At 44.7% G+C, this 12,634-nt stretch overlaps 1 protein-coding gene across 1 annotated transcript in view; it reads right to left on the bottom strand.

Annotated features, from left to right (window-relative positions):
* The window catches only part of TNR (tenascin R), a 509,827-nt gene that overhangs the window by 62,757 nt on the left and 434,436 nt on the right, over positions 1-12,634 (bottom strand). The window contains exons 15-16 of the mRNA XM_066597493.1: positions 8,839-8,958; positions 8,459-8,602 (exon numbers count right to left, since the gene is read on the bottom strand). Coding sequence (XP_066453590.1) covers positions 8,459-8,602; positions 8,839-8,958 — 264 coding nt within the window. The remainder of the gene's footprint in view (positions 1-8,458; positions 8,603-8,838; positions 8,959-12,634) is intronic.

Below are 12,634 nucleotides of genomic sequence, written 5' to 3'. Positions count from 1 at the left end.
GATGATCCATCGACTTCTATGGGAGAGTGACATGGGCATGCTCTATGACCTGTGGAGAGGTCAGTATGCAGGGAGGGGGAGGAGGGGAGCTGTGACCAACTTCTTGAATGCTGTGCTATCTATATGTTGCAATCCTACCTGTGATGATAATGAGATAACTAGAGAACAAAACAGGAAACATGAGACTATTATGAGGCTTAGTGGCCACTGCAAGATCCTAAAACCTTTTAAAGAAAACCTGCCATCACTTTTGTGTCCTTAAACCTGTCTACATCGGTAAAATAATGAAGCAGTGTACTTTTTAACCCCAGTAATGGCCCTATTGCCTTTTTATGTCCTAGCTAAGCTTTAATCCTCAGGGACGTAAAAACATGCTTCCTCTGAGGATTAAAGCCATGTGAGCTGAAGACGTGACAGCTCCACACTGACGGCTGCGGGTCATGCGATTGGCGCTATCCAATGGATAGCGCTGATCGCATGTAGATAAATAAAATTTGAAAAAAGTTAGAGTTCATTCAAATTACATACCTGAGGCTCCTGGATTTATCCGTGGATGTTTCTCCAGTTTCTGCACATGCGCCTGTCACCAAAATGGCGAATGCATGCACAAAAGCCGGAGATTGCCATAGTAATTGAAAGCTTTTCCCAACTTCGGCGCATGCGCCTGTCGGCAAAATGGCAGTCATGAGCGCAGTAGCTGAGGAGGGCCCAGGAAATTTAAAACCCCCTTGTTCCTGGCTCCTAAAGGTAGCCAAGAGCCTGGAGCAGTGATCGACGGCTGCGGTGAGCGGTCCCCAGTCACGTGATCGCTGTTATTCAATGGATAATGGCAATCATGTAAAAGTAAAAAAACAGTTGAAGTTTGATGCTCCACTCGGTTGGAGCCCTGTTGTGCATAGATACATAGTATTAATGCCACAATAGGTATGTTTCTAAACACGGGACAAACAGGGGGATCCATTTTGGGGTTAAAGTCTTCATTCATATGTGTGCTTTACAAAAAAAAAAAAAACTGTTTTTAAAATGACATAATTGCCAAAAAAATGAAAATGAAAAAATTTTCCTTCTGTTTTGCTTAGATTGATTCAAAAATGGTGGGGTTAAAATACACAGTGCACCCCTAGATCAATTCATTAATGAGTCTAGTTTTCAAAGTGGGGTCATTGGGGGTTGTTTTGGCCTATCAAGGGCTCTACAAGTGTGCTATGGGTCCTAAATCACCTTCAAGCAAAATGTCTGTTCTGAAAGCCATGGCTGCTCCTTTCGGCTCCATTAAAGGCAATGGTGTGCCGGCACCCCTGAAGTGATTTTTCAGGGAAGAGCTTTAAATTTAAGCTCTTCCTTGAAAAATCATCACTTTTAGGCCTTAGTCAGACGGGCGTTTTTTGCCGCGATTTGCGGATCGCATGACGGATGCGCATCCGCAAATCGCGTGACCGGTGCGCGCAAGTCGCCCGCAAATCGCCCGAAAATCTGCTCCTAGCCGCGTTTCATTAGAAACGGGCCGGAGCTGTCCAGCGCATTGCATTCAATGGAGACGGCAATACAGCCGTCTCCATTGAAAGCAATGCGCTGCGGGCGAGCCCGGGATGAATTGTCGGTAAGGGCTTAAATATATAAGCCCTTACCTGCAATCCATCCTAAAATGTGTTAAAATAAAAAAAAATTGCATTCTCACCTTCTGCCTGCAGCTCCGGGCAGCCGTCCTGCAGTGGGTGTGAAGGGGGTGTGAGTCAGACCTGCCCCCTGATTGGCTCAGCGCTGAGCCAATCAGAGGCATGCCTCACTAACACCCATTCATGAATTCATGAATGGATGTGAGTCAGACCTGCCCCTGATTGGCTCAGCGCTGAGAGGCAGCAGTCACTCACCCATTCATGAATTCATGAATGGGTGTGTGAGTGAAACCGGCCTCTGATTGGTCAGGCTGTGACCAATCAGAGCAGATCATTCAGCAGGCGGGGATTTTAAAGCCCCGCCGGCTGAATAGTGCCGAGAAGCAGTTCAGGAGAACTGACTGCGGCCGCGGCTGGACTCCGGCTGCAGCGGAAAGGTGAGTATACAATTTTTTTTAATTTTAACACATTTTAACATGAATTGCAGGGAAGGGTTTATATATTTAACCCCTTCCCGACAATTAACCCCGCGCACGCCGGCAGCCCATTGCTTTCAATGGAGCGGCTGTATTGCCGCTCCATTGAATTCAATGGGCAAACATCGTTCTTCTCTGCCACAGCTGTTACAGCTGTGGCAGAGAAGAATGATTTGTCTTCTATATGTTCTCAATGGGGTCGGCGCTGCTGCCGCCGGCCCCATTGAGCGCATATACAGAAGCGTACAGGAATCGCAGATCGCAGATAGGTGCGATCTGCGATTTTTTGTTCTATAATTTTTCGGACGAGCGCATAAAAAGCGCTCATGTGTCCGATACCATTGCGAAGCAATGGTTTTAAAAAATCGCCGGACGCATGCGCATGCGCAAATCGCGGCAAAAAACGCCCGTCTGACTAAGCCCTTAGTGAAAAAAAAATGTATATACTTACCTGTCCGCCACTGCCGTGTCCCCCGCGGGGATGAAGAACACATCTGCCACGTGCGGCAGATGTTTTCTTCATCCCCGCGGGGAATAAATAATTCCCTGCTGCACCTGTCACAGATGACAGATGCGGCAAAGGAGTTCTTCCTCCCCGCGGAGAATAAAGAATTCCCTGCCGCAGCTGTCACAGATGACAGATGCGCTGGAGGATCCAGCTGCCGGCACCCCTTAATTGTTTTTCAGGGAAAGGCTTTAAATATAAACCCTTCCCTGAAAAACAAGGCAAACTAGTGTAAAAAATTAAAAATCACATACTCACCTTCCTTCAGCTGCTGGGGCTCAGCTGCATCCTGTCTGTCCCCAGCTCTGCACAGAAGTTTTTTCAGCAGGCAGGGAATTAAAATCCCCTCCTGCTGAAAGAGCTGCTTCTGATTGGCTGAGCGCTCAGCCAATCACAGGCAGCTCTCACCTGTCATTTATTGAATGGCCGAGAATCTCTAGTGGGTGAGGTGGGTGTCTCTCCTAGTTGTCCCTTTCTGGCACTGTGACATGGTTGACGTAGGAGTCATTGACACTCAGCTCAAAGTCTTTTGCACACATCGGTAAGTACCAGACTGGCGCATGCATAGTTCATCTAGCCCTTTTATGGGCCGATTCACTAGGCTGAACTGCACATATAACACTAAACCCTCACTTCCGGATCTGATCAGCAGTGCATAAGCTGATACAGATTTTGAGCGACGATTAAGTAATGTTTCTTACATCACTACGTTACAGTGCCATAGAGGGCGGTGTTAGGGGGGGACATAGTCCAGCCTACTCACCAGACCACTCACTGAGAACTACCATGCAGAGTTGGAAAAGTAATATGTTTTTTTAAAGGGATACATTGATCAAGTATACCAAAATACATTTTGAAAAGTACACTACTTCATTTTTTTTACCTGTGTAGGCAGGTTTAGGGATGTAAAAGTGATGGCTGGTTCCCTGTAACTATAGATTATAAGAAAAATATAAATAAATTATCACCAAAAATTCTTAAAAAATAACATAAAATCTTGATTTATACAATAGGTCATTTTCTGATGACTCATTTCCATTAATCACTTCATAACCGCCAATGGTAAATTTAGATTGCAGCTTGCTGGGCTCTTGGCCTTTTTATAGGCCACGGATGGAACCACTTTGAGGGCCTCAGATGGCAAGACTGTTCATCTATTCATGCCGCAGCTCTAATCATTTGCATATCTGCCTAAGATGGAACAGCATGCCGAGTTTTTCAGCAAAACGACAACTTCTTCTAGGTGCTCGATGGTTTTTTTGTATATATTTCCTGTATATGCAAATCATATTGGTCTACTTTTACGACCTCCATAAAGTGCAATATATGATGAAGAACAATGTCAATTAGATGCGTAAAAACTTTACAGTTTTTTGTTAAAATGACACATGCCAGATTTCCAAAATTTGCCCTGGCCTATAAGACACCAACAGGACTGATCTTAACCTGTTTAGGACCAGCCACAGTAAATTTACAGCGGCTGGTCCTGGGCTTAGAGCACCGCCGATAGTAAAATTACGGCGGTGCTGTAAGTCTCCTGCCTCTGCAATCAGTCAGAGCAGGAACGGGTTATCAGCTGTTAGTGACAGCAGATAACCCGGAGCAGAAGGCAGGAGAGGTTTTTAACCCTTCCTCCTTCTGCTTCCCCGATATACAGTGCTCAGTGAGCACTGTATGGGGAAACTGAAAGTAACATTTACTTTCACTACGGGAGCCTCAGGGGGGGGGGGGTGTCATGTGACCTCCAGGGATTTCCTGAAGATATAGAGTGACCAGGCAGCAGCTGATGATTTTTTTGCAAAATTAAAAAATGGCTTTTATTCCTCCATAAAAGTAAGACAGGCGACGTTTCAGGATTCCCTGCTACTGCAGAGCTGGAGGGCCAGACTAGACCATGGCAGCTCTGCAGGTGACTAATGTCACCACTGGGGTTGCTTTACCCTGTAACTAGGGCTCCTATGGACGCCCTAGCTATAGTGGGAAAGTGTCAAATAAATTTAAAAAAAAAGTGAATGTCCCTCAGAGGTCTTGTATGACGTCATGGAGGACATACATGGTAAAAAAACATAATCACATAAATAAGTAAGACAAAATAACACAATAAAACAACAATACATACATAGGAAAGAGAATAACACAAAGCAGACGCCAACAAAAACCATCGCCGTATGCGCCCTATAAACCAAAACCATACATACTATATATCAAAACGTCCGAAACAAATAGAGGAACCAATTCCCATACTTTATCTTAGTGTAAATATAAAAATAATAAAAAAAAAAAACTATAAATGTTAAAAAAAAAATCTTTTTTTTTTTAGCATTTTACCCCAAATAGAACAAAAAAACGGAAAAAAAAAAGTCAGTGAAAAAGATATTAAAAGAATAGCCCTATATGTCACGGAAAAAAAAAACGCAGCAAAAATAATTTTGGTAGCTAAAGGGAAAAAAATGGAGCAGTAAAACCACCACTTGGGTAAAATCCCTAAAAAGTGTCTGGTCCTTAAGGTACAAAACAGCTTGGTCCTTAAGGGGTTAAAAGAGAATTGAGGACCTTATAACTACTCAGATTTGTGCTTTGGGAATCTCGGAAAGACATATGCTTTCATCTAGCCTTACCAGGAACGGCTACAACTAGACAGAAGTCGTATTATGGCTGTAGGAGATCTTGTATAGATTATGGTTAGGGTTCATAAACTTTTATCATTGTAACATTTCTGTAGATATGTCCATCCGTTTCTATTCTATCCGCCGCCTGTATTCTAGTTCTCGACTATGCAATGTCTTAGAATTACCATTTCGGTCTCATTCCAGTCTTGCTGTTTCCCCTTAGCATAGAATAACTTTGGTATCTGACAGCTTTTACTGTTCATGTGTTCTATTGTGTTTTATGTAAATTCTCAGACATTGAGACATAGATTGCGCGGACATCAATACCGTCATAAATCAGGAAAAAATAGTCTTTATCCTGCCAAATATGAGCTACAGAATTGATGCAATTTACATATTTTCGGCACAGAATAAATTCAATTTACTAGCGCAGGATCTATCAGAGATTTGATCACGGAGCCCTTAAGAACTGCACTCGCTACCAGTCATAGAACAAATTGAGTTTAGAGCCCTATTCCTAGTTTAATAGGTCATTCATGTGCAGCTATCAATACCTATCTGGGAATGCGTCTATCTAAATGAGATAATACGGATGTACAATACTGAGAGGCAGGGGAGCAATTTATTCTAGAAGACTTTAAATAATACTTTGTACAGCGAGAGGCAACTTTTAAATAGACTTTAGAGAAAGCCAACACAATATATTGAGGGTATAAAATGACTTACTTAAAGACATTTTCTTGGAATTTGCTATTCATGACCTACCCTCAGGCTAGGTCATCAATAGTTGATCGGCAGGGGTCTGCCCTCAGGATCTGCACTGATCAGCTAATCCTCCTGCCCGCTGTCAGCGGAGCCGAGCTGGATGTCTGCATTGGGGTCAGAGCCGGAATTGAAATAAATAAACACATAAATCTTGTTATTTGTATAGCACCAACTTATTCCGCAGCACTTTTGGGTAATTTATTACCCCCACCAAGCTGGGTACTCATTTTACCGACCTCTGAAGGATGGAAGGCTGAGTCAACTTTGAGTCGGCTACCTGAACCATTGAACCTTCAACCTTCAGGTTGTGAGCGAGAGCTTAGGACTGTATTTCTGCTGCCTTAACACTCACATGAGGCTTTTATATGAGGCTTTGCTCCTGTTGAACTAAATAGGAGTAAAATCATCCATTACACTTCCAGTCCTAACCACCGATGTGGACATCCAGCCCGTTGGTCAGGGCCAGAAATGTAATAGACATCTTCGCTCCCGTTTATCTTCTGGCTCCAACCCCAATGTGACATCTTGGTTGGCTGCACTGACAGTGGCCAGAGGATCAGTTGATTGGCGGGAATCCTGAGTGTCAGATCCCGGACGATCAGCTATTGATGACCTATCCTGAGGGTAGGTCTTCAATAATTAATTCCTGGAAATAACCCTTTAAAGGTTTTGTCATAGTAGAACAACCCATGCCCATATGCCCAAATAAAAGTCTATTTTGGTACAACCCTTTTAAGACTGGCACTAGAAACACCAGTCTTAGTAAACTCCCAACTAAGACTGTGCACCACAACTTGTACGTCAAAAAGTTGCAAGCTAGTGTGCTCACTAGAGATGAGCGAGCGTACTTGGTAAGGACAGATACTCGAGCAAGTATCGTCCTTACCGAGTACCTGCCTGCTTGCCTGCAAAGATTCGGGGCTGGCGGGGGTGAGCGCTGTGCTGCGGGAGTGAGCAGGAGGGAGCGGGGGAGAGAGAGAGAGATCTCTCCCCCGTTCCCCCTGCTCTCCCTTGCCACTCCCCACCCCTTGCCGGCACCCGCTTGCTCATCTCTAGCGCTCACCACTGCTGCACTATAAATCACAATTGTTTTGCCCTGTTTGCACTTTTTTTAAGTGCTGAAAAAGCGATTGGGGCTTAACAGGAGAGGTGTGGTCTCCAGCAGCCGCCACTTTTATTATATCTTACACCACAAACTGCTGTAAGTTATAGCGTTATTCTCATAGCTGACATAGATTTGTACTTCTGGTGCAAAAACATCCAAAAATGTGCCATGCTTATTCAGAGGCGTGTAAGTCTTAATAAATCTGGAGTATCTTTCACCAACTTGACTTTCCCCAAGTGCCCCTAAAGCCTGGAACAGGATTTCTAGTTTTCAGTAAATTTCCCTCCAAAGTATGATAGAACATACTAGAATATTTTCAATTAAAGTAGTTGCACCAAATCTGCAGAATATGGCATAACTTTTTTCGATTGGTCTGATGCCGGGACTCTCAACAATCCTGATAATGGGGGTCCTGAGGGTCCCTGCAGTTGTGTATGCTTGCCAATGCTCATTTCAATGATTGCGCTAGAAACTGCTGACTCATCAATCTCCAGTGTCATTATAATAAGCTGAGCAGCTGCACGCATGTGCGACCACGATTTCATTTGTGCGAGGACTGTTGAGACTGTGTTCTTGGAATTGATGAGGGCCCCAGTGGTCACGCCCCACTTATCGTAAAGTTATTCCTTACCCTGTGAATAGGGAATAACTTTCTATCTTGGTACAACCTCTTTAAAGTATACCTGCCTTTTCACTTCGGAGTCCTCCTGCTCCGCCGGGCATTTTTGGCTTCTCCCAGCAGCTGAAGACTGCCCCACATAGCACTATATGGGGCAGTCTTCAGCTGCCGGAAGGTCCAGAGAACAGGTGATGGAGCGCTCTGAAGTGAAAGTGCAGGTACTCTTTAAGCTTTAGTAGCATAAAACAGAAAAATCCCTTTAAGACCCCCATCAAAGTAGCGTTTTTTTTTTTTTTGTCCATATAGAGTCCAATTAAAAAATGGACTCAACATGTGAAAAAACTGATTGCATGCACTATTCAGACCCAATTTATGGAAAGACTTGCCCATTAAAGTCAATGGGGATTGAAAAAAAAGCAAACAGCCCTCACGTGCCATCCATGTGCTGTCCGCTTTTTTTGAGAGATGCAAAAAAAGAATTGGGCCTGTTTTTTGTTTTTTTTTATGGACATGAGAAATGAATGGCTCATGGAATTAAAAAAAACGGACACACGGACTGCATAAGGACGTCACACTGAACTGCAAGCGGATGGAAAATGGCCGTTTTTCCAGATGTAACACGCACAATTTTTTTAAACGACTATTAACAAAAATCAGATAATCCAACAAAAGAGGGAAACACAAAAAAAAAAGCACCAGTTACCATCGTTATGATAAAAATCCTATCTTCATTGAATAGAGGGAGGCCAGCCCGTATACCTACATGTGGTGAAGCTGACGCCAGCACTCCGACTGGCTTGGGGCCCAACGCTGGCTGCCAGAGATACTGAATAATGGGTATGTGGCAGGAGGTTCTGCAGCTGAAACTCTTGGCTGTCCCCGTCAATGAGAATGGTCTCCCCTGGAACTGAATGATAGGAGACAACATATAGTCAGACATTATACAGGTAGCGTATACAGCTCTACCGTGCAGGCGGCAATGGCTCTCCGCTGCAGAGGTTAATGGCTATTTACAAGGACCAGCTGTCACCATGATCGCGTCCGTATATCTGCCAGCTACTTCTATTGTTCCCCAGGCAAGCGTGTGGTTTTATGTCCCATTGATGTCTGTAAACATGCGGTTTCTGCGTGATCTTTACTGACCTGTGTGGTGCGTCAGGGTGATTATGTAACTCTCCACGTCCGCCCTCGGTGGCACCCACTGCAGAACTGCTCCCGAGTCGGAGATGTTACTGGCCCTCAGGCCAAACGGGGGATCCAAGGCTACAGAAAGAGAAAAAAATCAATAAAAGTGACACGAGGATGAGCGCGACGGTGGAGGAGCGAGCGGGAGTGTGTGTTAGCTACGCCGTGACACAGATGTAAAGGTACAGGTGGAGTTATTGCGGTGAAGAACTCTGTGTATTGACCGAAGGGCTCCTTCGCATGGGGGTATTTGTGCATGCAAGATTTGCGCACACAAGATGCAGAGAATATAACCATTGCTATCAGTGGATTTGTACAGCTCTTCCGTTTTTGCATGGGCACAAAAAAATAAGACATGCGCATTTGTGCAGCAAAGGTCCCTATGGAAGTCTATGGGGGGTGCGCAGGTGCACACTCAATGCGAGTGCAAGTGTCCAATACGCTGCGCAACTGCGCCGGAAAAAGAGGACATCTGGACCTCATTAGGATAAATAGCCTTTTAAATCAAGGACTGCGTGCGCAAAAAACTACAGTACAATGCACAGACATGCACACAAATACGTTGCACTGATGCGTACGCGCATGTGACAGAGCCCTAAAGCCTTTCCAAGAAGCTATGGGCAGCTTCCAGGTGTGTTCTTTTTTCAGCGCAGTTATGCTGTGTTTTCAGTGTCTCCTTGCGTATTGCGCACGCATTTGTGCACGCTTCATTGACTGTAATGCGGACCTTTGGTGCGCACATACGCAGAAGGATACAGCGCACCCAAAATACGCGCTGGTAAATAAACCTATTGAAATTAACGGGTTCTATTCTGCAAATTTTGCGTGCGCAAATGCGTCCGAGTGAAGCCGGCCTAAACCATTTATTTATCTTACGGCTTTTTCAGACTAAGATGTTTTCGGATCATTCTGCAGGTGAGAAAATCACACCCGTAAAACGTGACGGAATTCAGCCATTGAAGGTTTTATTTTCACCAGCGTGATTCTTGCAGGATATTCCGACACACGAGAAAAGATAGGACTTGGCTTATCTTTCTTGCACAGTTGTTATATGTGGGAGATAAGATAGGGCAGGGCTAGAGATGAGCAAGTATACTCGCTAAGGCATATTACTCGAGCGAGTAGTGCCTTAGCCGAGTATCTCCCCGCTCGTCTCTAAAGATTCGGGGGGCAGCGCGGGGTGGGGAGCGGCGGTGGAGAGCGGGAGTAACGGAGGGAGATCTCTCTCTCCCCCTCTCTCCCCCCCCCCCCCCCGCTCCCAACTCACCTGTCACTCGCGCCGGCACCCGAATCTTTAGAGACGAGCGGGGAGATACTCGGCTAAGGCACTACTCGCTCATCTCTATTCAGCTATCAAATTTTTTTTAGACTTTTTTACTTGTAACAAAGTTTAAGTTGGTTGATCGATACAAAGCCAAGTGTTCCAATAGTTGAGGATGATGAGACCTCCCTCAGTTCTCTCTTAGAGCCTTTTTATGTGGGCCGACGACACACAAATGTTGTGCTCTCCTAACTATCTTTCTGGGTGTTTTTTTTGCTGTTTGCAACTGCTCAATGATCCGATTTTTGAACTCTTGCGCACCATGGATTTGCACCTTTCTGTTTCTCTTAGAAAGTCCTGGACTTGTCATCCGCTGCTATATCCCATCTGTGCTAAGAAACAACGATCTGTGTATTCTGGCATGTTAGTTTGTGCACTAGCATTGAATTCAGCTACAATTTGCTTCACTGTGCACTGCCTGTTCATCAAAATGATTCTTGACATCCTCCTCTGACCCCTTCCATCGGTGACATATGTCAACAGGATCCCCCTTAGCTGAATGTTGTCCTCAATCACACTATTCCCAGTATAGCCTTGACACCATTGCGGAGGAAATTTCACAAGGTTGGCAGTGAAATCCTGGCCACGCCTAGTCTAGCACCGAATGCGTCTTTTTTAGGGTGGCCTCGCAAAAGCGCATTTGCGGCCACAAAGTCTGCACCCGCAAGGCGCAGCATATAGAACCCATTCACTTCAATGGGTTCCTTCACATGTGGCATTTTTCCGAAAGCTTGGGAAAAAACATACAATATATTTTATTTTTCTGCGCAATTGTGCAGGACACAGGCTGCCTGAATTCACATAGTGAAGTGCAAGATTTTGCGGGCCTAATCGAAAACACCTGGGCCTAGCGATTCAACTGATCCGCCTCCCGAGTCAGCTGACCTGCTTAGAAGTAGGCTGCCCCACCTACTAAGTAGGCGGTCTAGCCTACTCCAACATGGCGCTCCCGGGACCTCACTGATGTGAGTGGTCTTGACAGCGCAATAAAGTACAGTAAAATGCACCATGCATAGCGCATACATCCGGCGATAGCGGGCGTATATTTGCTTATGCTCATAAGAGGCTGCCCTTAAAGTCACTCAGATTGCTGGATTTTCCAATTCTAAGGCCGAGTGGGTTGGAATCTGTCTGTGACCATAGCCGGTGACCCAGCCGGTGACTCGGTGTCGCTTAGCAATAACAGGGGTACCCGCAGCCCATACGCGATGTAAATTGTGTATGGGCTGCGGGTCAGATGGCCTCCATTGACAACAAAATAAAGCATGCTGTGATTTTTCTTCCATTCGCGGAAACGGAATTCCTATCCGCAAGTGTGAACGAAAAAGCAAATATGCATGCCTTTCAATGCCCGCATTTTACGGCGAATGGATTCTATTCATTGCATATTGTACGCGCAAATTTTTTGTGCATAATGAGCTACGCAAATACATTTGTGTGAAACCGGCTAATTGTGTGTCCTTCCACTTGCACAAGTCCTGCAGCCTGCTGCATTACGCATGTAACCCCATGACAATGGCCAAATGTGTAGGACGTTAGCTGTGAACATCTGCAGTTCCTGCTGTATGGTATTAAGTTCTTGAATCTTTCTCAGGAGTTTGCGTCTGGAGAGGAAGTGGTTTATTGCTTCGAAAAAGTTGCCGTAGAACAGATTTTTAGTAATTAAACATAATATCTCAGGTTATTCGCAACCAAATTCATCAGAGATCTCTTACATGATTACACGGTGAATTGTTTAATTATTTCTGGTCCATATGGTAAATTATAACACTGCAGATGTACAAAGTATAAAATACCGCTCAAGAAAAAAAATTACAGCTGTGTATATATTAGATTTAGGGCAACCAGTTTTATGCTAGTGTGTAACCTAAAGGGGTTATCTGTGGAGCGGAAAAACCTAAAGGGGTTGTCCCACTTCTAGCTGTTTTGGTGGAGGAAACAGATAACTCAGTACATTGCTCATTGGCGTCAGTTGATGCTGCAGGCTGAGTCGTATTGAAGTGAATGAGACTTGCAGTACCAATCCAGGCCACTATACAATGCATGGAGCTGTCTGTTTCTAGCACCAAAACAGCTAGAAATAGGACAACCCCTTAAAGCAATCCTGTTTAGTTCGTATAGTACTGACACCTCCACTTATGGACCAGTTCTGATACAGGGTAATGTTGTGTGTTCCAGTGTTGGACCACAGTGTTGATGATGTCATCGTAGTGGACTGACTGACTTATTTCAATAACTAATGCAGCCCGTGACACAGAAAGGGACTGGCTTAGTTATTGAAATGAGGCAGTCAGCCAGTCCCTTACAGTCACATCACCAACAATGAAAAACGGGAGGAAGACTCAATACCATGTGACACAGTTTTGGAACTATTAAGGAACTTTAGGTACTTTTACACCAACATACTGGTGCCTAAAGGGGCCACCTAAGAGG

The sequence above is a fragment of the Eleutherodactylus coqui genome, chromosome 3 (genome assembly GCF_035609145.1).
Source record: "Eleutherodactylus coqui strain aEleCoq1 chromosome 3, aEleCoq1.hap1, whole genome shotgun sequence".
Lineage (NCBI taxonomy): Eukaryota > Metazoa > Chordata > Amphibia > Anura > Eleutherodactylidae > Eleutherodactylus > Eleutherodactylus coqui.
The sequence above is the reverse complement of the archived record's forward strand: the minus strand, read 5'-3'. Positions and strand labels throughout refer to the sequence as shown.